Source organism: Chelonia mydas, chromosome 3, assembly GCF_015237465.2.
Source record: "Chelonia mydas isolate rCheMyd1 chromosome 3, rCheMyd1.pri.v2, whole genome shotgun sequence".
NCBI lineage: Eukaryota > Metazoa > Chordata > Testudines > Cheloniidae > Chelonia > Chelonia mydas.
Window position 1 is genome coordinate 1,308,457 of NC_057851.1, and position 27,744 is coordinate 1,336,200.

Consider the following 27,744-nt stretch of genomic DNA (forward strand, 5'->3'; position numbering starts at 1 on the left):
GGGGCCCGGCACACACACACACGCACACCAGGGGCCCACCCAGGCGCTCGCAGCCAGACGTGCAACACACGCACACCAGGGGCCCGGCACACACACACGCGCACACCAGGGGCCCACCCAGGCACTCGCAGCCAGACGTGCAACACACGCACACCAGGGGCCCGGCACACACACGCGCACACCAGGGGCCCACTCAGGCACTCGCAGCCAGACGTGCAACACACGCACACCAGGGGCCTGGCACACACACACGTGCACACCAGGGGCCCACCCAGGCACTCGCAGCCAGACGTGCAACACACGCACACCAGGGGCCCGGCACACACACACCCGCACACCAGGGGCCCACCCAGGCACTCGCAGCCAGACGTGCAACACACACACACCAGGGGCCCGGCACACACACACGCGCACACCGGGGCCCACCCAGGCGCTCGCAGCCAGACGTGCAACACACGCAGACCAGGGGCCTGGCACACACATACACCCACACATACTGTGGGGGCCCACATGGGCTCTTGCATCCGGTAGTGCAACACGCACACACTGCATGGCCCGACACGCGCACACCCACCGCAGGGCCCATGCGGGCGCTCGCAGCCTGATGTGCGCACGCCGCATGTACACACTGCCTGGCGCTCTCCCCACCCCTTTCACACACACCCCGGCACGGGCAGGCCCCCCCAGTGTTTCTGCTCCCCACTCCCACACGGGCACTCCCAGCCCACGCCTGGGGCGCAGACCCCCAGTCCCCCCCCCAGTCCCCCAACTCCCCGTCCCAGTAGAGATGCCAAGTCTCCTGTCCCCACCTCGCACCCACACAGCCACCGCCGGCCTCCCTCACAACCTCTCTCCTCTCTGCAGCAACATCCGCCGGACGGCCACCTGCCGGGCGCACGGGGAGGTCGCCTGCATCACCATCACCAAGGAGTGAGTCAGCCCCAGGGGGTGGGAGCCCCACGCTAGGGGGCACTGTGGTGCAGAGGGGACTGACTTCAAGCCCTGCCCCGAGATGGCGCCACGGACATGGCTTGGCCCCCTTGGCCTGCTAGCCAGAGTAACTGGAGCCAGAGTAGGGGAGCCAGGACTCCTGGGTTCTATCCCAGCTCTGGGAGGGGAGAGGAGGCTGGTGGGTTAGAGCAGGGAGGGCTGGGAGCCAGGATTCCTGGGTTCTCTCCCTGGCTCTGGGAGGGGAGTGGGGGCTGGCGGGTTTGAGTAGGGAGGGCTGGGAGCCAGGACTCCTGGGTTCAATTCCCAGCTGTGTGTGGGGGGGGGAGTGATGTCTAGTGTCTAGTGGTTAGAGTGGCAGGGGGTGGGGCTGGGAGCCAGGACTCCTGGGTTCTCTCCCCAGTGCTGCCACTGATTTGCTATGTGAGCTTGGCCAAGTCCCTTCATCTCTGCCCCTCCCTCCCCCTGTGTCTGGGTCAGGGGCTGCACTGTGCCTTGGCTCCCATGGGCAGAGGCTGTTCCGGAGGACTGGGTCCCTCCACCGGTCCTGCCAACACCTCCTGTCTCCTCCGTCCCTGCAGAGACTTCCAGGAGATCTGCCCCTTCTGCCCCACGCCCAGGCAGCTCTCAGAGCCGTGAGTGTCTCCCTGGAGGGGGGGGCCCTCTTAACACTGCCCCTCCATGGGGCCAGGGATCTCCGTGTGGCAAGGAGCAGCCAGGACCATGGGGGGGGCGGGTGCCATGGGGGGGCGGGTGCCATGGGGCCAGGAGGTGGGTGCCACACAGGAGCAGGGTGGCAGGGGGCCAGGGGGCGGGTGCCATGCAGGAGCAGGGTGGCAGGGGGCCAGGGGGCGGGTGCCACGCAGGAGCAGGGTGGCAGGGGGCCAGGGGGCGGGTGCCACGCAGGAGCAGGGTGGCCCTTGTCCTGGCCCAGGGGACTGACCCGCTGATTGTTTCGTTCTCCTCTCCCTGCCAGAGACGTGGCTATACTGGAGGCTCCGTCCCTTCCTGAGCCTGGCCGGTGAGTCCCGGCCCCGGGGCCCCGCACAGACCCAACTGGCCCTTGAGGGGTCCTTCCCGCTCCTTCACGGTTTCCCTGGCACTGTCTCTCACAGAGTCAGAAGTGTGGGGCTGGCAGGGACCACGCGAGAGCACCACGTCCAGTGCCCCGTGCTGAGGCAGGGCCGGGTGAACCTGAGCCCTGACGGGTTTGTCCAACGTGTTCTTAACTCTCCAGTGCCGGGATCCCACAGCCTCCCTTGGGAGCGGGTCCCAGAGCTTCACTCCCCAGCCGTTGGACAGTTCTTCCTAGGCGCTAACCTCAATCTCCCTGCTGCAGATTTAGCCCATTGCTTCTCGTCCTACCTGCCGGGGACGTGGAGAACAAGTGATCACCACCCTCTGTAGAACAGCCCTGAGCAGATCTGAAGACTGTTATCAGGTCCCCCCTCAGTCCCTTCTCTCAAGACTAAACAGGCCCAGGCTTTGTAACCGTTCCTCACAGGTCAGCTTCTCTGAACCAATTTGTGATGGGTTTGGGCCCCTTCGGAAGCCCCCTGATGTGCTGAGATATCCCTGAGTCTACCGGTTCTGCCAGCCTCGGCCCCCTTAACCTGTCCTGCTGAGCCCGGCTATGAAAGCCCCCCTCACACACACAGGCAGGGCCACCCCAGCTGCAGATCAGCTCTGGGAAGACTCAGCTTCAGGGACGTGCTCCAGTGCTCTGGTGCTCGCTCCTTTTGAGGGTACAAACACAAAGGTTTTACGAAATGCAGCCCTCCCTCAGTGTGGAGAGAGGTGTGCACACTTCTACCCCCCCCCCCCCCACAGTTAGAAATTACAGAAACTGGATTTCCTAAGCAAAGCCAGTGTTATAAACCCTAAAAGGCAGGTGCTAAGTGGTACAAGGGGTACGCACAGAACAAAGCAGATTACTGACCAAAAGAAAACAAACACAAAGGAAGCTAGTTTCACTAAAGAAATTGGGAACAAATAGCATTTCTCCCCCTAGATATTGTTGCAGGCGGGTTGCAAAGTTTCTGTGGTTCAGAGTTCCAGTGATATTCCTTTTCAGATGGGACCCGTCTCAGTCTGGACTCCCCCCGCCTCCCCTTCACCTGTCTGTCTTCTTGGGCAGACAGGCCATGGCGAGGAAGAGTCCCGTTTGCCTTCCTCCCCACCCTTCAATAGCATTTACATAAGGCGGGAATCCTTTGTTTCCCAAACTTGACCCCCCTTGCCTTCCCGTGGAAAGTTACCAGAAGTCCCAGGTAACGTTTAGTGTCCGGTGACAAGACCACCTGCCTCTGTAGGATCACAGCGCCCATGAGTCAGTGGCAGTGTGGAGCGTCCCCAGGAAGGCCGAGCCTTTCACAGCCCATCGGCCTGGCTGATGGGCCAGCCGCCCTGTCTGGCCTTTCCATGGGTGTACCTGAGGTGTTAGCAGTGGGCATCACCTGAAGCAGCCTAGCTGAAAGAGATACATAGTCACTATTCCTAACTTCAGATACAGAACTGATACAGATTGGATAATTCTCCCAGTCCTGATCCCCCCTGCCCTGACCCCTGCCCACCCTGAGGCTCCCCTGCCCCCATCCCCACCTCTGCCCAGCCCTGATCCCCCACCCCTCCCAGCAGGCACTCAGGTGTGTTAGGGGGCTTATTCCTTCACCCACTTACTTCCCTGGTTCTTCTCGCATGAACAGAGAGCAACAATACCCGAAGTCCAAAGGTGCAAACAATTCGATGTTTATTGGGGTGAACTTCCATTAAGCATGATTCGTTTCCTTCCTTAGTATCCTCTTTCCCAGCTCTGACACCACAGAGCCTTACACCTGTGTCCCTGTTCCCATTCCTGCCCTTAGCCAAACATTATTCCAATTTCCTTACCCCCATTCCCTGTTCCCATTTCCCCCTTTAGCAAAACATGATTGCAATTTCCTTACCCCTATTCCCTGTTCCCATCCCCCCCATTAGCAAAACATGATTCCAATTTCCTTACCCACATTTCCTGTTCCCATTTTCCCCACACACACCCACCCCTTAAGGTTAACCTGTCCCCCTTATTTTCAGGCTTGACTTGTTTTTTCAGCTCCCTTTCCTGGAGGGCCATAATCTGAGTCTTCTAGTAGCTTGTTTGCTGACTGGATGTATTCATTATTTGCAGCTCCTTTGTGCCCATCAGCTAGGTAATTTGCATTTACACAGAGGCTTACTAGCTTGCTTCTGGATCCAAAGTTGTTAGCAGCTGAGACACTGTCTTAAAAGGGAAGCATTTTACTTCCACCAGAGTTCTGATTACTTTCATCTCCTGCTCCAAATCACACAGAGATCTGAAAAAGAAAGCACAACCTATTGTGGCCCCCTTTGGAGCCCTATTAGGATTTTAATGAAGTACCATGTTTTATTTGCATTTCTTTTACCCCTTCTCCAATATACACCGCACACGTCCTGGGAAAATGCAGATTCCTTCCATATAGTTTAACCTCCATAACATCATATTAGCCAAATTAATTTTACACAAGGTGTAACTGCCTCCCCCATGCCCACAGAGTTTTCATGCACACCCACCAAAGCAACAATCTGATCCCCCAGAGCCACCCCAAGGCTCAGTGCTCTCATCAAGGTGTTTCTGTTCCAGCACAGTGTAAGGGACAGGTGCCTTCTGACAAACCCGCGGCGCCTGGCAGCAGCACCCGGGCCCTTCCCAGGGCTTCCCAGGGCCCTGCCCATGAAAGGTGGGGCTGGCCCAGCACTGGCTCAGCTGTGGCCAGGTGCGGAAGGGGATCAGGCTGGCCTGGCAGCGCTGGGGCAGGGTGGGGCAGTAGCTGCCCCCTGGGAGCAGGAATGGGGAAGCAAGCCAGCCGGAACCCCCCAGGAGGCTCCCCCAGGTGAGGGGAAGTAATGGGGGGGCTGGGGTGAGAAGCTGTAGCTGCCACAGGGAAGTTTGGGGGTACTGCCAATGGGGGACTGGGGAAGGCCCTGCACCCCAGGACAGCTGTGCAGGGAGGGGTTTGGAGCTAGAGGAAAGACTAGGTGGGATGGAGGGTCCTGCACGGTCCCGGGGGGCAGAGGACTGGAAAGGGGGCTGTCTGGCTTTGGGATCTTGCCCCGAAAGCTTCCATGTGTAAGTCAGACCCAGTGGCTTATGGACCCTGCCTGGTTCTTAGACATCCCCAATGTCTGCTTGCAGGACCCTTACCTGCCCCAGCCCCCCATGGCTGTCCTGCCTTGACCCTGCATCCCCATCCTGCTGCCCCCCCATGTCCTCCCTTCCCACACTCCCCACCTCGTCCTCCCCCCCACCCTGCCGGCTACTGCTCAGACCCCTGCAAAATGGGGGCCCCACTGTGCCCAAGATACGCTGGAGGGTAGGGATAGGGTCCAGAGTGACCTAGACAAATTAGAGGATTGGGCCAAAAGAAATCTGATGAGGTTCAACAAGGATAAGTGCAGAGTCCTGCACTTAGGACGGAAGAATCCCAGGCACCGCTACAGACTAGGGACCGAATGGCTCGGCAGCAGTTCTGCAGAAAAGGACCTAGGGGTGACAGTGGACGAGAAGCTGGATATGAGTCAGCAGTGTGCCCTTGTTGCCAAGTCGGCCAATGACATTTTGGGATGTATACGTAGGGGCGTTGCCAGCAGATCAAGGGACGTGATCGTTCCCCTCTATTCGACACTGGTGAGGCCTCATCTGGAGTACGGTGTCTAGTTTTGGGCCCCACACTACAAGAAGGATGTGGAAAACTTGACTGGCTGAGGGAACTGGGATTGTTTAGTCTGCAGAAGAGAAGAATGAGGGGGGATTTGATAGCTGCTTGCAACTACCTGAAAGGGGGTTCCAAAGAGGATGGATCTAGACTGTTCTCAGTGGTGGCAGATGACAGAACAAGGAGTAATGGTCTCAAGTTGCAGTGGGGGAGGTTTAGGTTGGATATTAGGAAAAACTTTTTCACTAGGAGGGTGGTGAAGCACTGGAATGCGTTACCTAGGGAGGTGGTGGAATCTCCTTCCTTAGAGGTTTTTAGGGCCAGGCTTGACAAAGCCCTGGCTGGGATGATTTATTTGGGGCTGTTCCTGCTTTGAGCAGGGGGTGGGACTAGATGATCTCCTGAGGTCCCTTCCAGCCCTGATCTTCTGTGACTCTGTGAGGCTATGAAGGGTGGGCCTGTGGCCTCAGCCCCCCTGGGAACAATGGGGGGCACTTTTCACAGGGCAGAAAGCCAAGAACCCCAGATTCCCTTGAGCCGTTTCCCCTTGATGGGAGGGAAGGAGTCTGTGACTCAGGGCCGCAGCTGAGTGTGTGGGGCAGGTTGGGGTCCCAGCCGTAAGGGGCAGGCGCTCAAGCTCCCAGAGACCCCCCCAGCTGCCATTCCCCGCGGCTGGCCAGGCAGGAGCTGGTGGCCTGGCTGGGTCCGGTGCTTGGTGCGTTGGGCTCGTCGGGCTCATCGGGGCAGCTGGGGGCCGGTTCTGGTTCTCATCGGGCCCTAGTGCCCTTTTCCCGGGCGGTCTCTCCCTGGCCCCTAGGGTAGGTGGGCCAAGGTGGGGTGGGGTCATGGCAGGGCGGGCGCCGTCCATGTGTCCGACCTCTCACCGTGGGTCGCTCCCCCACAGCACCCCGGGCCCCGAGACAGCCCTGGCCCCGCTGCGGCTCCAGGACCTGGCGGCTGTGCGCTACGAGGACGGGCAGCACCACGGCCTCCCCGTGGTCTTGGGCACCGGCGGCTTTGGCAGAGTTGAGCTGGTGAGACCAAGCAGCCCCTCCCGCCAAGCGCCAGTCCTGGGGGGCAGAGCTGCGGGGGGGGCAGAGCCCTCACCCTACCAGCCTGCCTTGCCCAGCCTGGAGGCGAGACCCCAGTGCCTGGCCCCCTCACGCCCTGCTTGCCCCCAGGTGCGCGGGGGGGGGCAGCTCTTTGCCCTCAAGCGGATCCGCAAGGACCACGTGGTGCGGAAGCGGCAGCAGGGACACGTGCACACGGAGAAGCGGGTGCTGGAGCAGAGCCGCTGCCCCTTCATCGTGGGGTAGGCGCCGCCCGGGGCCCTGGGCTGGGGGCAGAGCACAGGGGGGCAGCGAGTGCCGTGATGCCCACGGGCGGAGGGGCACTGGTGGGGTTGCTAGGGGTGGGGGCTGCCCCTGGGGGTGGGGAGCACTCGGGGGGTTGCTCTTGGGGGCACTGGTGCAGTTGCTTAGGGGAGCTGCCCCCAGGAGTGGGGGGGCACTGGTGGGGTTGCTCGGGGGGGCTGTCCCCAGGAGTGGGGGGCACTGGTGGGGTTGCTCGGGGGGGGATGGTGGGGTTGCTTGGGGGGGCACTGGCAGGGAAGCTGTGGCGGGGAGGGGGTTGGAAGCTCCAGTTTAACCCCTTCTCACCCTCTCCCCTAGGCTCTTTGGCACCTTCAAGGACAGCCAGTACGTCTACATGCTGCTGGAGTTCTGCCAGGGGGGCGAGCTGTGGACCAAGCTGCGCGAGGTGTACGGAGTGGGGGGCTGGCGGGGGACCGGGGGGGCTGTGCGGCAGGCTGGCAGATGGAGCAGGCACGGCTGGTGGCAGTGCGGGTGTGGCTGTGGCAGACGTGGGTGGGTGCGTGGTGGGCAGAGAGCGGGTTGGCAGGTGGTGCGGGCGGGGCCGTGGCAGGGGCGCTGGGGGCGAGTGGGGCTGGGGCAGTGTTGCTGGGAGCAGGCGGGGCCGTGGCAGGGGCGCTGGGGGCAAGTGGGGCTGGCGCGGGGTTGCTGGGGGCGGGCGGGGCCATGGCAGGGGGGCTGGAGGGTGGGGGGCAGCGCTGACAGGCGGGGCGGGCAGGGTTGCTGTGTGGCTGGCTGGCAGGTGGTGTGGGCGGGGCCATGGCCGGGGGGCTGGGTGAGAGTGGGGCTGGCGTGGGGTTGCTGGGGACGGGCGGGGCCGTGGCAGGGGCGCTGGGGGCGAGTGGGGCTGGCGTGGGGTTGCTGGGGGCGGGCGGGGCCATGGCAGGAGGGCTGGGGGCGAGCGGGGCTGGGGTGGGGTTGCTGGGGGCGGGCAGGGCCATGGCAGGAGGGCTGGGGGCGAGCGGGGCTGGTGTGGGGTTGCTGGGGGCGGGCGGGGCCATGGCAGGGGCGCTGGGGGCGAGTGGGGCTGGCGTGGGGTTCCTGGGGGCGGGCGCGGCCGTGGCAGAGGGGCTGGAGGGTAGAGGGCGGTGCTGCCAGGCAGTGCGGGCAGGGTTGCTGTGTGGCTGACTGGCAGGTGGTGTGGGCGGGGCCATGGCAGGGGGGCTGGGGGTGAGCGGGGCTGGGGTGGGGTTGCTGGGGGCGGGCAGGGCCATGGCAGGAGGGCTGGGGGCGAGCGGGGCTGGTGTGGGGTTGCTGGGGGCGGGCGGGGCCATGGCAGGCTTGCTGGAGGGTAGGGGGCAGTGCTGCCAGGCAGTGCGGGCAGGGTTGCTGTGTGGCTGACTAGCAGGTGGTGTGGGCGGGGCCGTGGCAGAGGGGCTGGGGGCGAATGGGGCTGGGGCGGTGTTGCTGGGGGCGGGCGGGGCCATGGCAGGGGCGCTGGGGGCGAGTGGGGCTGGCGCGGGGTTGCTGGGGGCGGGCGGGGCCGTGGCAGGGGCCCTGGGGGCGAGTGGGGCTGGGGCAGGGTTGCTGGGGTTGGGCGGGGCCGTGGCAGGGGGGCTGGAGGGTGGGGGGCAGCGCTGACAGGCGGGGCGGGCAGGGTTGCTGTGTGGCTGACTGGCAGGTGGTGTGGGCGGGGCCATGGCAGGGGGGCTGGGGGTGAGCGGGGCTGGGGCGGTGTTGCTGGGGGCGGGCGGGGCCATGGCAGGGGCGCTGGGGGCGAGTGGGGCTGGCGCGGGGTTGCTGGGGGCGGGCGGGGCCGTGGCAGGGGCCCTGGGGGCGAGTGGGGCTGGGGCAGGGTTGATGGGGTTGGGCGGGGCCGTGGCAGGGGGGCTGGAGGGTGGGGGGCAGCGCTGACAGGCGGGGCGGGCAGGGTTGCTGTGTGGCTGACTGGCAGGTGGTGTGGGCGGGGCCATGGCAGGGGGGCTGGGGGTGAGCGGGGCTGGGGTGGGGTTGCTGGGGGCGGGCAGGGCCATGGCAGGAGGGCTGGGGGCGAGTGGGGCTGGCGTGGGGTTGCTGGGGGCGGGCGGGGCCATGGCAGGCTTGCTGGAGGGTAGGGGGCAGTGCTGCCAGGCAGGGCGGGCAGGGTTGCTGTGTGGCTGACTAGCAGGTGGTGTGGGCGGGGCCGTGGCAGAGGGGCTGGGGGCGAGTGGGGCTGGGGCGGTGTTGCTGGGGGCGGGCGGGGCCATGGCAGGGGCGCTGGGGGCGAGCGGGGCTGGGGTGGGGTTGCTGGGGTCGGGCGGGGCCATGGCGGGGTTGCTGGGGGCGAGTGGGGCTGGGGCGGTGTTGCTGGGGGTGGGCGGGGCCATGGCAGGGGCGCTGGGGGCGAGTGGGGCTGGGGCAGGGTTGCTGGGGTTGGGCGGGGCCGTGGCAGGGGGGCTGGAGGGTGGGGGGCAGCGCTGACAGGCGGGGCGGGCAGGGTTGCTGTGTGGCTGACTGGCAGGTGGTGTGGGCGGGGCCATGGCAGGGGGGCTGGGGGTGAGCGGGGCTGGGGTGGGGTTGCTGGGGGCGGGCAGGGCCATGGCAGGAGGGCTGGGGGCGAGCGGGGCTGGTGTGGGGTTGCTGGGGGCGGGCGGGGCCATGGCAGGCTTGCTGGAGGGTAGGGGGCAGTGCTGCCAGGCAGTGCGGGCAGGGTTGCTGTGTGGCTGACTAGCAGGTGGTGTGGGCGGGGCCGTGGCAGAGGGGCTGGGGGCGAGTGGGGCTGGGGCGGTGTTGCTGGGGGCGGGCGGGGCCGTGGCAGGGGCGCTGGGGGCGAGTGGGGCTGGCGCGGGGTTTCTGGGGGCGGGCGGGGCCGTGGCAGGGGCCCTGGGGGCAAGTGGGGCTGGGGCAGGGTTGCTGGGGTTGGGCGGGGCCGTGGCAGGGGGGCTGGAGGGTGGGGGGCAGCGCTGACAGGCGGGGCGGGCAGGGTTGCTGTGTGGCTGACTGGCAGGTGGTGTGGGCGGGGCCATGGCAGGGGGGCTGGGGGTGAGCGGGGCTGGGGTGGGGTTGCTGGGGGCGGGCAGGGCCATGGCAGGAGGGCTGGGGGCGAGTGGGGCTGGCGTGGGGTTGCTGGGGGCGGGCGGGGCCATGGCAGGCTTGCTGGAGGGTAGGGGGCAGTGCTGCCAGGCAGTGCGGGCAGGGTTGCTGTGTGGCTGACTAGCAGGTGGTGTGGGCGGGGCCGTGGCAGAGGGGCTGGGGGCGAGTGGGGCTGGGGCGGTGTTGCTGGGGGCGGGCGGGGCCGTGGCAGGGGCGCTGGGGGCGAGTGGGGCTGGGGCGGTGTTGCTGGGGGCGGGCGGGGCCATGGCAGGAGGGCTGGGGGCGAGTGGGGCTGGCGCGGGGTTGCTGGGGGCGGGCGGGGCCGTGGCAGGGGGGCTGGAGGGTAGAGGGCGGTGCTGACAGGCAGTGCGGGCAGGGTTGCTGTGTGGCTGACTAGCAGGTGGTGTGGGCGGGGCCGTGGCAGAGGGGCTGGGGGCGAGTGGGGCTGGGGCGGTGTTGCTGGGGGTGGGCGGGGCCGTGGCAGGGGCGCTGGGGGCGAGTGGGGCTGGCGCGGGGTTGCTGGGGGCGGGCGGGGCCGTGGCAGGGGGGCTGGAGGGTAGAGGGCGGTGCTGACAGGCGGTGCTGACAGGGTTGCTGTGTGGTGGGCTGGCAGCTGGCGCGGGCGGCTGGGGGATAGGAAGGGCTCAGGCTGGGGACTGTGCCTGCGGGGGCCGTGCCGGCCGAGGGCACAGGGTGGGCGTGTGGGCACTGAGCCGTCCTGCCCCCCAGGCGCTGCCTCGAGGAGGAGGTGGCCGTGTTCTGCTCGGCCTGCGTGGTGGAGGGACTCGACTACCTGCACGGCAACGGGATCATCTACCGGGACCTCAAGCCCGAGAACCTGATGCTGGACAAGCAGGGCTACATCAAACTGGTACTTGGGGGCAGCACTGGGGCACTAGTGGGGGAGATGCCTGGGTCGGCCCTGCTAATCTTGGCACTGGGCCGAGGCCTGGGGCTCGGCCCCTCCTGGAGGCTCTGGTGGGGCGAAGGGCAGGACCCGGAGCTCAGGGAGGACCCGTTCCCAGCCGGGTGGGTGCCAGGGAGGGCTGGACGCTGCCAAAGCAGAGGTAGGGCTTTTGGGCCGGTCAGGCCCTCCCTGCCCCCTGGGCCCGCACTGTGCCCTCCTGCAGGGGGGGAGGGGGAGCTGGATGGCACCGTGCCAGTGCCATGGAACGCCGGCTCCCTGTGCGGTGGCCGGAGCAGCGAACAGGCGCCAGGCCGCTCACGGACCGGGTGTAACGGGGCTGCCCGTGGGAGCCAGCTGAGGTCACTCAGGGTGAACTGCAAACAGACCAGGGCGGACAAACCCCAACCGCTGGTGGATATTCCACTCCTTCGATTAACCCAGCCAGCCCAAACCAGCTTCTCCAGCACCTCCCTGGGTACTCAGACGTCCAAACAACGCAGTGCCCTTAAAGTGCCCAGCCGCAAGCCTCCATCCAGACACACACGTCAAACATAGGATGCTAAATTCTGAAAATCTTATTTCATCCCAGAAAAGAAAAGGTTCTCCTGACCCCAAAGGACCAAGCCCCAGACCCTGGTCAAATGATAGCTCAGATCTTACCCCAAATACACGCTTACAGTCAATCCTTAGTAACTGAACTAAAATGTATTAAAAAAGAAAAGAGGGAGAGTTGGTGGAAAGATCGATATACAGACAGACTTGAGTTCAGTTCTTGAGGTTCAGATACAGAGCAGAGATGGTGAGTCTGTAGTTGCCAAAAGTCCTTTTAGAAACAGTCCACGGGTTACAGTCCAATGTCCATGTTCAGGGTGACTCCCGTCAGTGACTGGGGATCTCAATCCTTACGGCTCAGGGTTTCCCCTTCTTGCAACCCAAAGCAGATCGGAGATGAAGAAGGATCGTGTCCCAGGGTTTTATACATTCCCTGCAGCCTTTTGGCCTGAGAAAACAACCGGCTTCACTTTCCTTCTCCTAAATATCCTAGCAATTAGCCCAGGGTCATTTATCCATTAACAGTTCAGATACCGGTTACCACAACCTTCAAAGAGCCATATAGACAATAATACCATGTCACTCCAGTGTCTTCCTAAATGTTAATATTCCTCTTTTGATCTTTGAATCAAAGCCATGGTGATAGACAAGACTTGTTTGCTGACATCACAAGACCTGAGCACACAGCTCCCCTTCTCTCTCTCACAATGCCGGCTGCATTTCACAGCTCTGTTCATTTACAGATCTCCTAACAAGTCTTTACAGTCCGGCCCTGGGTCAGGTCAGTCTGGGAGTTCATTAACTCTTTCTGGCCCTGTGTCACCTTTCAATGAGATATTATATTACACTCCTAATGTTACATCGGGAACAACAGGAACAGTCCCCAAGCATTGCCCAGCCCCATGGGGCCCTCGCCAGGCTCTGGCTGGGCACCTGGTGCCAGGGCAATGAGCAGGATGGGGCGTCTAGGCTGGGCAGGAGGGAGACAAGAGGCAGGAGAGAGGAACGGGACTGCAGTTGAACATGAGGAGATGTGATGGGGGGGCAATTGGGGGCTAATGCTATTCCCCCGGTCATCCCAAGATCAGAGCCAGGGATGGCTGGTGAATTGGAAAGGTGCCAGATGGAGCTGTGGTCAAAGGAAGTGCCCTTGGCGCATGGCACTAACCTGTGGAACTCCCTGCCACATGACCATGGAGGCCTAAGGGGAGCAGGATTCAGGGAAGGGAAAGCCCTTCTGTCAGGGCTCCACAGGGCCTTGCTACAGCCCCAAGCTGGGAACAGTCTCTGGGGGGGGCCCTTCAGTGGGCCACATCCCTACAGGTCCCACTCTTCCCCTGGGGTGAGCCACATGGCCTCACTTCCTCCTTAGACTGGGCTCTGTGGCTGCAGCATGGCTGCAGCCCCCCTGCCCCACCCCGGGACCTCCAGGCAGTGAGTCCAGCTGAGACAGATCCTGGGGGAGACATGTCCTCTCCTCAGGGATCAGTGCCCCTCGCCCAGTGTCTGCAGGGGCACTCCCCCAGCGCTGTGAAACCAGGCGGGTTTATTGGTCACCTGGCACACGGCCCAGGCAGCCCCTCGGGCGGCCCAGAGAACTGACGGTTACAGCCCAGCCCAGCTGCAGTGACCCCCTTGGTTCATGCTCTGGCTGGCTGGCTCCCTTCCTCAGTCAGCTCCCGATGAGAGCCCCCAACTTCCTGCAGAGCCCCCCGAGCCCTCCTCCCACCTCCCAGGCCTTGCTCTCAAGTGGGGGCCCCTACCTAGCTCCCTGCGGGGGGGGGACAGGTTGGGTCACAGAAACCCCTTGGGGCTGCCAACTGATGTGCCAAGACTACTTCTGCCCCTGCTTTCCCTGCCAGCTGGGACTCCAGCACCCTGCCTGGCTGAGCCAGACACGCCCGTCTGCTCCGACACAGACCCAGGGTCTGAACCACGGGCCCCAGAGCAGCAGACTTAACTGAAAGCAATTTAAGAAGTGTTCCTGTCTTTAACACTCAGATGCTCAACTCCCAATTGGGTCCAAGTCCCAAATAAATCCGTTTTACCCTGTATAAAGCTTATACAGGGTAAACTCATAAATTGTCCGCCCTCTATAACACTGACAGAGAAAGATGCACAGCTGTTTGCCCCCCCCAGGTATTAATATATACTCTGGGTTAATTAATAAGTAAAAAGTGATTTTATTAAATACAGAAAGTAGGATTTAAGTGGTTCCAAGTAGTAACAGACGAACAAAGTGAATTACCAAGCAAAGTAAAATAAAACACACAAGTCTATGTCTAAGAAAACTGAATACAGATAAAATCCTCACTCAGTAAACTTCCTTTTACAGACTAGCCTCCTTCTAGTCTGGGTCCAGCAATCACTCACACCCCCTGTAGTTACTGTCCTTTATTCCAGTCTCTTTCAGGTATCCTTGGGGGTGGAGAGTCTCTCTCTTTAGCCAGCTGAAGACAAAATGGCGGGGTCTTCCACGAGCTTAAATAGACTTTCTTTTGTGGGTGGAGACCCCCTCCTCTCTCCTATGCAAAGCCTAGCTCCAAGATGGAGTTCTGGAGTCACTTGGGCAAGTCATGTCCATGCAGGACTCAGAACTTACCGGGAGCATCCATTGCCCACAAGGTATCTTGAATGTCTCCAGGAAGACTTCTTATGTGGATTGGAGCCTTCCAACATCCATTGTTTGTTAAATGCTTCTTGATTGGGCACTTAATTTGCACATTCCTTTCTCAAGAAGCTGACCAAATGCTTTACAAATGCTACTTGAAAATCAAGCCAGTACACAGCCAATATTCATAACTTCGAATACAAAACGGACACATGCGTACAAATAGGAGGAATAGATTCAGTAGCTCATAACCTTTACAGAGATATGTTACATGGCATATGTAGCATAAAACATATTCCAGTTATGTCATATATACATTCCTAAGCATATTTCCATAAAGCCTTATGGGGGGCACTGTCACGGGGGAAATCCCCCGAGTCAGTGAGCTGCCATGGCCTGTCTCTGCCCCCTTGCTGAGCTGGGTCTATTTCAAGCAGCCCCTTAATGCCTCCTTGCCGCAGCTAGCCGGCGCGGCGACCCCCAGCCCAGGTCTCTAGGCCCGGCTGGCCCGGTGGGGGGGCTCTGATGGCTCACGCCTGCCCATTGGCAGGTGGATTTCGGCTTTGCCAAGGAGCTGGCGCGGGGGGAGAAGACCTACTCGTTCTGTGGCACCCCCGAGTACCTGGCGCCTGAGATCCTGCGGCACGAGGGCCACGACTTCGCCGTTGACTTCTGGATGATGGGCATCCTCATCTTCGAGATGCTGGTGGGCCGGTGAGGGACCCCGCGAGCCATCCTTCCCCTGCCTGGGACCCCTGAGGTGCCCCCCGGGGGTCAGCCCCTGCCCCCACCTGTGTCTGGGAGACCCGCAGCCCCCCCAGGGGTCACCCCCGTCCCCCGAGCCTCAGATGCCCCACAGGGGTTAACCCACCTGCCCCCACCTGAGTAGCAGGGGTCACTTCCCCAGGAGTGGCCCATCGGGGTGGGCAGAGGTGGGGGTGTTCCTCTGGAACAGCCCAGCCCATGGGGGAGGGGGAATGGCCTGCTGGGTGGAGGAGGGGGAAAGTGTAGGGGGATCCCCGGGGGGGTCCCAGGAGTGGCCTGCCGGGAGGGGGAGCGGAGAGTGTAGGGGTGTTACGGTGTGATGGGGAGTCAGGGCCCTGTACCCCCACTTCCTGCGAGTCATCACGACTCTCAGCCAGCCAGTAGAACAGAAGGTTTATTAGAGACGACGGGAACACAGTCCAGACCAGAGCTTGTAGGCATAAACAGGACCCCTTAGGCCCTTTGGGGGAGGGGCAGGGAGATTAGACCCCAGCCTTGGGGCTCTCTCCTCTTCCCCAGCCAACTCCCCAAACTGGAAACCCCTCCAGCCGACTCCCCCAGCCTCCCCCCAGCTCCTCCCCCAGCCTTTGTCCAGTTTCCCGGGCAGAAGGTGTCACCTGGACTCAACCCCCTCCTGGCTCAGGTGACAGGCTCAGGTATCGTCCCTCAAGGGAAGTCTCCCATCCCCAGTGAAACTCCCCTGCAACATCCCCAGGTCAAATCCGCCCCATTCCCTGCTGCGTCACAAGGGGGGGTCCTGGGAGCGGCCTGCCGGGTGGGGGAGGAGAGAGTGTAGAGAGGTCCCCAGGGGGGTCCCGGGAGCGGCCTGCCGGGTGGGGGAGGGGAGAGTGTCGGGGCATCCCCGGGGGGGGGCCCAGGTGTGTGATGCCCCCCGTCTCTCGCCAGGCCCCCGTTCCACAGCTCCGAGCCCCAGAAGATCTACAGGAGGATCCTGGACGGGGTGTTCTCGTTCCCGGCCTACATGAGTGAGGCCGCCTGCTCCCTGGTCTCCAAGCTGTGCCGGTACGTGGGCCGGGCACGGGCTGCAGCTCCCTGGCACCGCCGCGTGCCCACGGCTGCCGGGTGGGCATAGTGGGTGCTGGCCAGCCCACAAGGCCGGCTGTAGGGCTCCAGGGCCTGACCCCGGGGGGCGAGGGGGGCCCAGGGGGGCACTGGGCTGGAGACTCCCTACCCTCCCGGTGAGCCCGTTGCTGAGCTGCGGGCGAAGGGCTCCCCCTGCCGGAGCTGTGCCGTGGCCAGTGCCCTGTGAAGCTGCCTGGCAAGGGCAGAGCTGGGGGGGGGCTGCGGGGAGGGGGAGGGGCAATGTCAGGGCCCCCACTGAGCCTGTTCTCCGCACCCCCGCAGGCACCGGCCAGGGCAGCGCTTGGGCAACACCAGCACCGGCATCCATGGCATCAGGAAACACCGGTAGGAGAGAAGCCGAGGGAGAAGGGGAGCCCCACACAGCCAGGGCTCCCCCCTCCAGCCCCGCCCCCAGCAGCGCCCCCTGCTGGGGCTGCCCCCCTCCGGCCCTGCCCCCAGCAGCGCCCCCTGCCGGGGCTTCCCCCCTCCGGCCCCGCCCCCAGCAGCGCCCCCTGCCGGGGCTTCCCCCCTCCGGCCCCGCCCCCAGCAGCGCCCCCTGCCGGGGCTTCCCCCCTCCGGCCCCGCCCCCAGCAGCGCCCCCTGCCGGGGCTGCCCTCCTCCGGCCCCGCCCCCAGCAGCACCTCCTGCCGGGGCTTCCCCCTCCGGCCCCGCCCCCAGCAGCGCCCCCTGCCGGGGCTGCCCCCCTCCGGCCCCGCCCCCAGCAGCGCCCCCTGCCGGGGCTTCCCCCCTCCGGCCCCGCCCCCAGCAGCGCCCCCTGCCGGGGCTTCCCCCCTCCGGCCCCGCCCCCAGCAGCGCCCCCTGCCGGGGCTGCCTTCCTCCGGCCCCGCCCCCAACAGCGCCCCCTGCCGGGGCTGCCCTCCTCCGGCCCCGCCCCCAGCAGCGCCCCCTGCCGGGGCTGCCTTCCTCCGGCCCCGCCCCCAGCAGCGCCCCCTGCCGGGGCTTCCCCCCTCCGGCCCCGCCCCCAGCAGCGCCCCCTCTGGGGCTCCCCCCCTCCGGCCCGGCCCCCAGCAGCGCCCCCTGCCGGGGCTTCCCCCCTCCGGCCCCGCCCCCAGCAGCGCCCCCTGCCGGGGCTTCCCCCCTCCGGCCCCGCCCCCAGCAGCGCCCCCTGCTGGGGCTTCCCTCCTCCGGCTGGGAGAGGTGGGGCTGGAGGAGCCGGGATGCCCTGTGGCCGCGCTCCTGCCCCACTGACACTGTCCTTGGTCCCAGGTGGTTTGGCTCGGTGAAGTGGAAGCGTCTGGCCCTGCGGCAGATCGCTGCTCCCACCCTGGCGCTGATGAAGCAGGTGTGGGGGCTGCGGGGGACCCCGGGTGAGGCTGGGGCAGGCCTGGGCTTGGTGGCCCAGTGCTGAGGGGCGATGGGCTGAGTCCTTGGCGCGGGACTGGGGGGGAGGGGGCTGCCATGCTCTGCCTCCGTAGGGCCCCACAGCTCCCAGCATGCCATGCTGCACTGTGCCCCCCCATGAGCTGCATCACTCTGCCCACAGAATGGGGGGCACCCTGGCATAGCATCCCCCTCCCCCCAAGCATGCCAGCCAGGGACCCTGCAACACAGGGGTAGGGAGGTCCCTCCAAGGTGGCACAGTCCAGACCGAGGAGCCCCCTGCTGTGGGGCAGCCCCTGGCTGCGGGAGCCTCATGCAGGGGCCAGAGCCGGGGGGTGTCATGGGGCGGGTGGCGAGCCAGGGAGGGAGGACCCAGGCCAAGCCCCGTGTGGGGCAGGAGGGAGCTGCAGCCGTGACCCGGAGCTGGAGGAGACTGAGCCCCACACCCTCTCTCCGCAGGGCCCGCCCTACGCCAACTTCAAGCGCTTCTCGGTGGACTGGACGCCGGCCGAGGAGGAGTTCTCGGGCTGGGACGAGGATTTCTGAGCGGCCGTGGGGCCCAGGCCAGCAGCACCACCAGGACTGGGGGTGGGGGGACGCTCTGCTGGTGGCTGCTGCCCTGTTGCTGAGCTGGGCACGTGCCCCCTGCCCGCGGGAGGACGGGGCCCTGGTCTGCTGTTAGCCCTGGGCTGGCCCCTCCTGGGCATGGGGCCCCAGCCTGGCAGACCCTGCTGGTGGGGAGCAGAGGGCCCTGGGCCTGCACAGGCCTGTTCCTGAAAGCGGCTGCATGAGGGTGGGAGCTGCCCTGGGCCTGGCCCCCTGGGCTGTGGGCAATAAAGGCCCCTGTGTGACTCCATGCAGCCTGGTCCCGGTCCCTGCCACGCTGCCCGTGGGCAGGGAGGGGGCCCCTGCGGTGCCAGGCAGGGGAACGAGGCTGGAGCAGCAATTCCGGCGTGAGCTGCTCCCGGGGCCCCGCGGCTCTGGCTGGGCCACTGTGCGGGTGTTGCTCACGTGCGCCTGGCTCTGGCAACGGTGGCTTCTCCTGCTGGCTCTGCCCGGCGGCGCCGGCCCCACTCCCCAGCGGCGCCTCCCCGCCTGCCCCAGCGACCCAAGCTGGCTCTGCCCCTGGCAGGACTGAGGGGCAGCCGTGGGGGGACTGCAAGGTGCAGGGGGGGTTCACCCCACGCCTGGAGCCCCTGCCGCAGTGCAGTGCCACGCTCAGGGCAGGCTGGGCGCTGGCCTTGCAGCTCTCTCCCGGGGCATGCGTCTGGGCTGAGTCGGGCACCCCCGGGCAACGGGGCTCGCCCTGGTGAGGAGCGGCCCACGGCACCAGGGTGGCTGGGGCGGCAGCCAGGCTGAGAAGGGAGGCGGAGCCCAGGGTACAAAACACAGTGACTCTTCTTTATTAATACATGAAATAGATGCCCGAGCAGAGCTGGCCCGTGCCAGGGTAGGGCACCACCGCCCGCAGAGCCGGCCACGGGCCCCTCCCCCACACAGCTCCCTCAGCGGCAGGGCTGCCCGCCGGCTCTTCTCTGGTGTCGTCTGTGCGGGGCCGGGGGCCCCCAGTCCTGCGTGCCCCACGGGCGCCCTCCGGCCCTGGCGTGGGGGCGGCTGGGGTCTCTGCCCGGGGCGGTGAGGGGCTGAGGTGGTGAGCAGGAGCTGTGCAGCAGGGGCGTGGCAGGCGGGTGCCCCTCGGGGCGGGCAGCAGGGCAGGAATGGGCGCGACAGGATGATAAATAACAGGGAGGTGCCGGTCGATGTGGGTCGGGGAGGGGCCTGGCTTCAGGGGAGGGGGATCCCCACCCTGGGCCTGGGGCACCCCTGCAGGGTTCACAGCCCGGAGCCCCCCCTGGAGCCCCCCACAGCAGCCGGCTGGCCTGCAGGAGACGTGTCCGTGGCTGGCCCCTGGGGAGCCCTGGCCACGAGCCCCCTGGGCCCCTCAGCCGGGTGGGTTGGGGGTAGCTGGGAGCAGCGAGAGACCCGGGGGCCGCTCTGGGCAGGGCCTGGGAGCCAGGAGCCCTCCAGCTCATTCAGGGCAGGGCTGCCCTGCTCGGGGGCGGGGGGGCGCTGGGCTGGGCTCCACGGGACACTCGCTGCCTCCTGAGCCCCTGCTGCAGCACATGGGGGTGGGCTGCCAGCCTGGGCTCCCCCCCCCCGTGCCCAGGGGGCCACGTCTCCGGCAGCTCCCCGGAGAGGCCAGGCCAGCTGCGGTGGGGGGTCCCCCTGCCCCCGGCTCTGACGGGGCACAGCCTTTGCAGCCCCGAGGGCGAGGGTGCTGCGGGGCGGCCCAGGATGCAACGCGCCCGGAGCCCAGCGGGGCCCCTGCCCCGTGCCCAGGGGCAGCGTCACAGTGGGGTAGGGACTAGCCGGCCTCGTCCCCCGGGCTGGGGTACAGCAGCACCCCGCTGAAGACGGTGAGCGGCTCGTCGGAGGAGTGGGCCAGCTGGCCCGTCACCAGGTCCACGCAGAGCGTCTCGCCGGCCTCCAGCTGCAGCAGCAGGTTGAAGACGCCCAGGGAGCCCGGGCTGGGCTGGTTCTCGGCCACCGGCTTGTTCTCCAGGCCCTCGGGCTGGTAGCCGCCCGAGTCGCTGCGGGCGATGCCCTGGTTGGAGCGCGACAGCACGGCCTCGACCTTCTCGCTCCGGTGCCCCGTCAGCACGGCGCTGATGAAGTACCGCCCGGACACGGGCACAGTGAAGACACCTGGGAGGGGGCAGCCCGTCAGCGGGGCAGGAGCGTCCCCCCAGGGGGTCCCATCGCCCCAGGGCACTGCCCCTGGGGGGGGCTGAGCACGCGATGAGCCCCTGCCAGCCCTGCCCCGGGCTCCCCACACACAGCTCTGCCGGTGCCCCCAGTCCTGCCCCACAGCCCCCTGCTGCCCCAGCCCTGCCAGTGCCCCCAATCCCTCCCCACAGCCCCCGGCTACCCCAGCCCTGGGCTCCCCACACACAGCTCTGCCAGTGCCCCCAATCCCAACCCACAGCCCCCTGTTACCCCAGCCCTGGGGTCCCCCCCAAGCTCAGCCAGGGCCCCTGAAGCCCCCCCAGCCCCAGCTCTGCCAGTAACACTAAATTCCGTCCCCGCCCAGCCCCCTGCTGCTCCCCCCTCCTGAGCCCGAGGGGAGACCCCCTGGCCTGGGGCTGACGTGGACAGTCACTGCCGACGAGCAGGACGCCCCAAACTAGCACGGCAGCCCCCTGCCCTCTAGCTCACCCACACCAGCTGGGTACGAGGCGCTGTGGGGGGCTGGCTATGGGGAGCTCCCGCCATGGGGCTGGCCGTGGGGCGCTGCTCACCGGTGTAGGGGTCGTAGGCCTCCCCGTCGTTCACCAGCAGCCTGTCGAAGGGGATGGTACCGGGCTCCACGTGCCGGGACGTCAGCGCGGCCGAGAAGGCGACTCTGGGCACCACGGCCGCCTCGCCCACCGGGCCTGGCACAGAGAGACGGGGTCGGCACGGTGCCATTAGGACCCCCCGTTCCCAGCCTCCTCCCTGCCTGCCCCCAGGCAGCTCTGTGTCCCCCACAGCTCCTCGCCCATCACCCGATGCCCGGGGCCCCCAGCCTGTCACCCCCCCGGCTCTCCCTGCCCCCCGTGCCTGGGTCCCCCAGCCCACCCCCAGCTCCTCACCCATTCCCCCGTGCTCGGGGCCCCCAGCCCACCCCCACCTCCATGCCATGCCCAGGGGCCCCCAGCCCATCAGACCCCCAGCTCTCCCTGTCCCCCACACCCAGGGGCCCCTATCCCACCCCCAGCTTCCCTCCACCCCCAGGGGCCCCCATCCCACCACACGCCCAGCTCTCCCCACCCCCTGCACCTGGGACCCCATCCCAAAATGTGCCCAGCTCCTCCACTGCCCCCTCCCCCTGCACGGGGGGCAGCTCCATGCCCACCCACATCCCCCCCTTCCCCCGCCCGAGCCAGGCCGGCCCTGTCCTAGCGCCAAGAGGCCGAGCCCCGCTGCCCATGCTTGGGGCCAGCTCCCCGGGGGCGTAGGGCAGACCCGGCTGCAGGGCAAGTCCCCCATCCCCTGGCCCACCCCTCCGTCCCTCCCCACAGCCAGCCTCACCTTGCTCGCCAGGGAGCCCTGGAAGAGAAGGAAGAGGAGACGAGAGGTGAGCGCAGGGTGCTGGGGCTCGGCAGGGCCAGGGGGTAGTGGGGCGGGGGGGGAGCTGTGCAGTGGGGCGGGGGGGTAGCAGGGCCGGGGGGGAGCTGTGCAGTTGGGCGGGGGGGTAGCAGGGCGGGGGGAGCTGTGCAGTGGGGCAGGGGGTAGCGGGGCGGGGGGGGAGCTGTGCAGTGGGGCGGGGGGGTAGCAGGGCCGGGGGGAGCCGTGCCTGCACCGGGGCGGGAGGAGCTGTGCAGTGGGGGAGTAGAGGGACGGGGGGGAGCTGTGCAGTGGGGCGGGGGGTAGCAGGGCAGGGGGAGCTGTGCAGTGGGGCGGGGGGGTAGCAGGGCCGGGGGGAGCTGTGCAGTGGGGCGGGGGGGTAGCAGGGCCGGGGGGAGCTGTGCAGTGGGGCGGGGGGGTAGCAGGGCAGGGGGAGCTGTGCAGTGGGGCGGGGGGGTAGCAGGGCCGGGGGGAGCTGTGCAGTGGGGCGGGGGGGTAGCAGGGCCGGGGGGAGCTGTGCAGTGGGGCGGGGGGGTAGCAGGGCGGGGGGAGCTGTGCAGTGGGGCGGGGGGGTAGCAGGGCGGGGGGAGCTGTGCAGTGGGGCAGGAGGGTAGCAGGGCCGGGGGGAGCTGTGCCCGCACCGGGGCGGGGGATACAGGGTGAGCACCCAGGAAAGGGGCCCCTGGGGTGGCCGGGGCGTTGGCTCATGGCCAGGCTCTGGTTCCCCGGGTACCGCCTGGCCTGGGCCGGGTTCTCCTCTATGGAGAGCGGGGGCCCCAGGCCCCAGGGCAGCGCGCGAGGGGCAGCGCAGCCCTGGCTCAGGGTCTGTGACCCCCTAGGAGCTCGGCCCATTGCTGGGGGCCACTGGGGCACGCCTCCCCCGGCCCCCATCGAAATCGGCTGTGCCAGGCCGGGTTTCCTCGTGGCTCAGGCTGGTCCCTTGGTGGCGCAGGCGGGTGTGAGGCCAACACCCGTGCGGGTGGGCGCCTGGGGCGGGCAGGTGTCAGGCCCTGTGGCACCCGCATGACGCTGTGGCTGTAACCGGAGCCGTGGGGCCGCGGGGTGGGGAGGGAGCGGAGGGGCAGCCGTGGGCAGCGGCTGAGTTTGTGCCATGACCCTGCGATGGACCCAGCCACTCCCCTCCCCGTGGGGCAGGGCTGCTCCTCACCTGGGGGTCCCATGGGGCCTTGTTCTCCATCCTTGCCTGAGGGCCCTGCTGGCCCTGAGGGACCCGGTCTTCCCATGGGGCCTTCGGGTCCAGGTGGGCCGGGGGGTCCTGCAACAGAACCCAGAGAGTTAGAGCTGCCCCCCTGGGCCAGTAGGAGCCTCCACCCCCACCCCCCTGAGCATCCCCCCCCCGAGATCGGAGCCCTGGATCCCACCCCAACCCACCCCCCCGAACCAGCCAGTCCCCACCTAGGGGCAATCGGAGCCATGGCCAGTCCTCCTCCCTGTGCTGTCCCAGCTCCCCACACGGTGCCTCGTCTCTTCCCCACCACGGTGTCCTGCCCCCATACCCAGCAGTGCCTGGGGGCCCTGCCCCCCGGTGCCCTGCCCCCGATGCCCTGCCCCCTATACCCAGTGGTGCCCAGGGGCCCTGCCCCCAATTCCCTGCCCCCCATGCCCAGCAGCACCCGGGGGCCCTGCTCCCCCATGCCCTGCCCCCCATGCCCAGCAGCGCCCGGGGGCCCTGCCCCCCGGTGCCCTGCCCCCCATACCCGGCGGTGCCCGGGGGCCGTACCTGCCAGGTCCAGGTGCGTGAGGTTGTGCACCTCGCCCTGCAGGCGCAGCAGGGAGGCGTTGAGGGTGCTCAGGCGGGGGTGGATGGTGCCCAGGCGGGCATCCTGCAGCTTGTCGAGCAGGGCGCCGTGGGTGCGCAGGGTGCCGTTCACCTCCTGCAGGCAGCCCCACAGCCCCGTCACGTGCTTGCTCAGCCCCTCCTTGACCTTGCGCAGGCTGCCGGAGACGGCGTCCAGCCGCTCGCAGACGCCCTCCAGCTTGGCCAGCCGCTGCTCCAGGCCGCCGGCCGCGCGCCGGCACTCCCCGGCCTCGCCCCGCAGCGTGCCCCCCAGCTGGTGCAGCTGGTGCGTCACCCCCTCCAGCCGCTCCTCGCTCTCGGCCGCGCGCTCCGTGGCCTCGGCCTGCACCTTGTTGATCTCGGCGATGATGCGGTCCTTGGTGGAGCCCAGCTCGTGGAGGTCGGTCTGGTGCTTGTCCACGGTGCTCTGCAGCCCGCGCAGCGTGTCGTTCAGGGAGCTGAAGCTCAGGATCACCTCGGACAGCTCGCCCTGCAGCGACTTCAGGTCCACGGCCGACGTGCCCCCGAAGACGCTGAAGCCGTCCAGGGGCTTGTGGGCCTCCACGGGCTCCCGGCCCTGCTCCGGCTTCCTGGGCAGCAGCGGGCAAGCGCCAGTGCAGGCCGCCACCTCCCCGCGCAGCCGGCCCACCTCCTCCTGCAGGGCAGCGCAGGCCTGGCTGCAGCCGCGCTGCTCGGCCTGCCCCGTGCCGCTCAGCGCCCCCAGCTCGGCCTCCAGCCGGCCCAGCCGCGCCCCCGTGCGGTTGAAGTAGAGCGCCAGGTCCTTGGCGCTAGGGTCGGTGGCGCTGCCCCCTGCGCCCAGCCGCTGGCTCTCCAGCTTGTCGATCGTGGCCGCCAGGCGCCCTAGCGACTCCCCGTTGGCCCCCACCAGCTCCCGCAGCTTCTTCCCCTCGGCCTGCAGGGCCCGCACGGAGCTGGCCAGCCCGTCCCTGGAGCTGCTGAGCTGGTGCAGGGCGGAGCCATGGCTCTGCAGCTGCACTTCGTTATCCTGCACCCGGCGCGGCAGCTCACTGAGGATGTCGCTGGTCTGCGAGTCCCGGCTGCCCAGAGAGGGGGTCTGGGGCGTGGGGCAGGGCTGGCTGCACCCCACGCCCGGGCCCTGCTGCTCTGTCGCCACAGCCACGCTCTGAGCCACGCTGTCCTTCAGCGTCTCCACGTCGCGGCTCAGGTTGACCAGGGCCCGCTGCACGTGGGCCTGGAAGCCGCTCAGCTGGCCGGCCACGTTGGCGAGCTCCCCCTCGGCCCCACTGAGCCGCCTGCTCAGCTCCCCCGCCAGGTGGCCGTGCAGGTGGGGCAGCTGCTGGGCGTGGTGCTCCTCCAGGCGGCGCTGGGTGGCGTTCAGACGCCCCTCCATCTCCACCAGCCGGCCCTCCAGCGCCTGCCCCGCCCCTGCCGGCTCCAGACCAGCCAGCTCGTGGTCCAGGCGCCCATTGAGGATGGCGAAGGAGCCAGAGACGCGGTCCAGCCCCCGCTCCAGGTCAGCCACCCTGCCGCGCAGCTCATCCAGCTGGGAGCAGCAGTCCTTGGGCAGGCGCCCTGCCAGGCCGCTCACGTGCCGCTGGATGCTCTCCACCGCCTCCCGGTTGCGCTGGTCCACAGAGCTGATCAGTTTCTCCAGGCCCCGCATGCGCTCGCGGTCCTCGGCCTGCTGCCGCCGCAGGCCCTCGCTGCCCTCCAGGCAGGCGGCGCAGGACTCCTGCACCCGCCGCTCCACCTCCTGCAGGAGCAGTGCCCCTCCTGGCGGGGCCCCCGGCCCCTGCCCGGGCCCCTGCCCGTTGCTGAGATTGGTCAGCTCGGCGTCGTGGCTGGAGATGCGGTTGTCCAGGCGCTGCAGATGCCTCTGGATCTCGTTGAGGGTCTCCTTCACCTCGGGCTGGGCGGCCGCGTCGGCCGGCTGCTTCCCGTTGAGCGACAGCTCCACCGCCTTGTGCCCCTCCTGCAGCAGCTTCTCCGTGGTGGCCTGCAGGTCCTGCAGCTGCTTGCTCAGGCTCTGCACCTTCTCCTCCAGCTGCTTCACCTTCTCCGCCTCTCCCCGGCCTGCAGAGCAGAGCGCACTGAGCCGGGCTCCCCCGAGCCGGGCACGGCCCCGGGCAGCCCTCCCCGCCCCGGCCCCAGCCTGCAGAGCAGAGCGCACTGAGCCGGGCTCCCCCGAGCCGGGCACGGCCCCGGGCAGCCCTCCCCGCCCCGGCCCCAGCCTGCTGAGCAGAGCGCACTGAGCCGGGCTCCCCCAAGCCGGGCACGGCCCCGGGCAGCCCTCCCCGCCCCACCCCGTCCCCAGCCTGCAGAGCAGAGCGCACTGAGCCGGGCTCCCCCGAGCTGGGCACGGCCCCGGGCAGCCCTCCCCGCCCCACCCCGCCCCGGCCCCAGCCTGCAGATCAGAGCGACTGAGCCGGGCTCCCCCGAGCCGGGCACGGCCCCGGGCAGCCCTCCCCGCCCCGGCCCCAGCCTGCTGAGCAGAGCGCACTGAGCCGGGCTCCCCCAAGCCGGGCACGGCCCCGGGCAGCCCTCCCCGCCCCGGCCCCAGCCTGCTGAGCAGAGCGCACTGAGCCGGGCTCCCCCAAGCCGGGCACGGCCCCAGGCAGCCCTCCCCGCCCCACCCCGCCCCGGCCCCAGCCTGCAGATCAGAGCGACTGAGCCGGGCTCCCCCAAGCCGGGCATGGCCCCAGGCAGCCCTCCCCGCCCCGCCCCGCCCCGGCCCCAGCCTGCAGAGCAGAGCGCACTGAGCCGGGCTCCCCCGAGCCGGGCACGGCCCCGGGCAGCCCTCCCCGCCCCGGCCCCAGCCTGCAGAGCAGAGCGCACTGAGCCGGGCTCCCCCAAGCCGGGCACGGCCCCGGGCAGCCCTCCCCGCCCCGCTCCCAGCCTGCAGATCAGAGCGACTGAGCCGGGCTCCCCCGAGCCGGGCACGGCCCCGGGCAGCCCTCCCCGCCCCGCCCCGTCCCCAGCCTGCAGAGCAGAGCGCACTGAGCCGGGCTCCCCCGAGCCGGGCACGGCCCCGGGCAGCCCTCCCCGCCCCGCCCCGTCCCCAGCCTGCAGAGCAGAGCGCACTGAGCCGGGCTCCCCCGAGCCGGGCACGGCCCCGGGCAGCCCTCCCCGCCCCGGCCCCAGCCTGCAGAGCAGAGCGCACTGAGCCGGGCTCCCCCGAGCCGGGCACGGCCCTGGCCACCACCTCTGGCTGAGCTGAGGCTGTGGGTCCCTAGTCCTGGCCCCCAAGCTGGGCCAAGGCTTTTCCCTTCGGGATGCTGTTGCCCCAGGTGGCCACCGGCCGCTCTCAGCTGTATCCCACGGAGATGGGGGGTCCCAGCATGCAACGGGGCCTGGCGCTCAGGCAAGAGGGAGCGTTGTGTGCTGGGAGCGGAGGTCGAGGCCAGCGCAGTCTGGAGGGCAAAGGGAGGGGGCGCTGGGGAGCAGGGGCAGCCGAGAGACTCTGCAACTCTGCCCCCAACCAGGCCACCCACACCTTCCCTCTCTGGGCCTCATTCCCGCCCCAGCTCCCCCCACCTCACCTCTCCCTGCACAAACCTGGCTCTCCCCCCGCCAATCCCCAATCCCCAAGCCATCGGTACCTTCTCCGCCCAGGCCGCTCAGGGGGTTCCCAAAGCCGGAAAGCGTGGGGCGGCCGGGCTTGGGGCGCGGGCGGGTGGTGGTGAGAGGGGGGCCCTGGGCTGGCCCCTCCAGGCAGTCGTCACCCGAGTAGCCATGGCAGCATTTCCACTCCATGTCCGACACGGTCTTATAGGCCACCTTATAGCGGGGCCTCAGGTAACTGCGATACCTGCAGGGCGAGGGAGAGTGGGTGAGACACCAGCGCTGCCCACCGGGGGGCGCCACCCCTGCCCTGTGCTGATAGCGGGTGGGACACCGGCACTGCCCACCGGGGGGCGCCACCCCTGCCCTGTGCTGATAGCGGGTGGGACACCGGCGCTGCCCACCAGGGGGCGCCACCCCTGCCCTGTGCTGATAGCGGGTGAGACACCGGCACTGCCCACCGGGGGGCGCCACCCCTGCCCTGTGCTGATAGCGGGTGGGACACCAGCGCTGCCCACCAGGGGGCGCCACCCCTGCCCTGTGCTGATAGCGGGTGGGACACCGGCACTGCCCACCGGGGGGCGCCACCCCTGCCCTGTGCTAATAGCGGGTGGGACACCGGCGCTGCCCACCAGGGGGCGCCACCCCTGCCCTGTGCTAATAGCGGGTGAGACACCGGCACTGCCCACCGGGGGGCGCCACCCCTGCCCTGTGCTAATAGCGGGTGAGACACCAGCGCTGCCCACCGGGGGGCGCCACCCCTGCCCTGTGCTGATAGCGGGTGGGACACCGGCACTGCCCACCGGGGGGCGCCGCCCCTGCCCTGTGCTGATAGCGGGTGGGACACCGGCACTGCCCACCGGGGGGCGCCGCCCCTGCCCTGTGCTGATAGCGGGTGAGACACCGGCGCTGCCCACCGGGGGGCGCCGCCCCTGCCCTGTGCTGATAGCGGGTGAGACACCGGCACTGCCCACCGGGGGGCGCCGCCCCTGCCC

General features: G+C 67.9%; 2 protein-coding genes across 4 annotated transcripts in view; one reads left to right on the plus strand and one right to left on the minus strand.

The window, feature by feature from the left end:
* Positions 1-18,159, plus strand: part of LOC114018938 (cGMP-dependent protein kinase 1) — a 60,569-nt gene extending 42,410 nt beyond the window's left edge. For all 3 annotated transcript variants that reach the window (XM_043541953.1, XM_043541954.1, XM_037893651.2), the window contains 12 exons: positions 865-930; positions 1,530-1,583; positions 1,925-1,969; positions 6,565-6,694; positions 6,842-6,972; positions 7,331-7,420; positions 10,772-10,913; positions 14,663-14,826; positions 15,784-15,900; positions 16,243-16,305; positions 17,188-17,263; positions 17,761-18,159. In XM_043541953.1, coding sequence (XP_043397888.1) covers positions 865-930; positions 1,530-1,583; positions 1,925-1,969; positions 6,565-6,694; positions 6,842-6,972; positions 7,331-7,420; positions 10,772-10,913; positions 14,663-14,826; positions 15,784-15,900; positions 16,243-16,305; positions 17,188-17,263; positions 17,761-17,847 — 1,165 coding nt within the window. In that variant the 3' untranslated portion in view covers positions 17,848-18,159. The remainder of the gene's footprint in view (positions 1-864; positions 931-1,529; positions 1,584-1,924; positions 1,970-6,564; positions 6,695-6,841; positions 6,973-7,330; positions 7,421-10,771; positions 10,914-14,662; positions 14,827-15,783; positions 15,901-16,242; positions 16,306-17,187; positions 17,264-17,760) is intronic.
* Positions 18,160-18,681: 522 nt separating this feature from the next.
* Positions 18,682-27,744, minus strand: part of EMILIN1 (elastin microfibril interfacer 1) — a 30,021-nt gene continuing 20,958 nt past the window's right edge. Inside the window, exons 3-8 of the mRNA XM_037893653.2 lie at positions 26,788-26,996; positions 23,150-25,261; positions 22,577-22,684; positions 21,373-21,390; positions 20,601-20,735; positions 18,682-20,007 (exon numbers count right to left, since the gene is read on the minus strand). Of these exons, the coding sequence (XP_037749581.1) occupies positions 19,667-20,007; positions 20,601-20,735; positions 21,373-21,390; positions 22,577-22,684; positions 23,150-25,261; positions 26,788-26,996 (2,923 nt within the window). The 3' untranslated portion in view covers positions 18,682-19,666. The remainder of the gene's footprint in view (positions 20,008-20,600; positions 20,736-21,372; positions 21,391-22,576; positions 22,685-23,149; positions 25,262-26,787; positions 26,997-27,744) is intronic.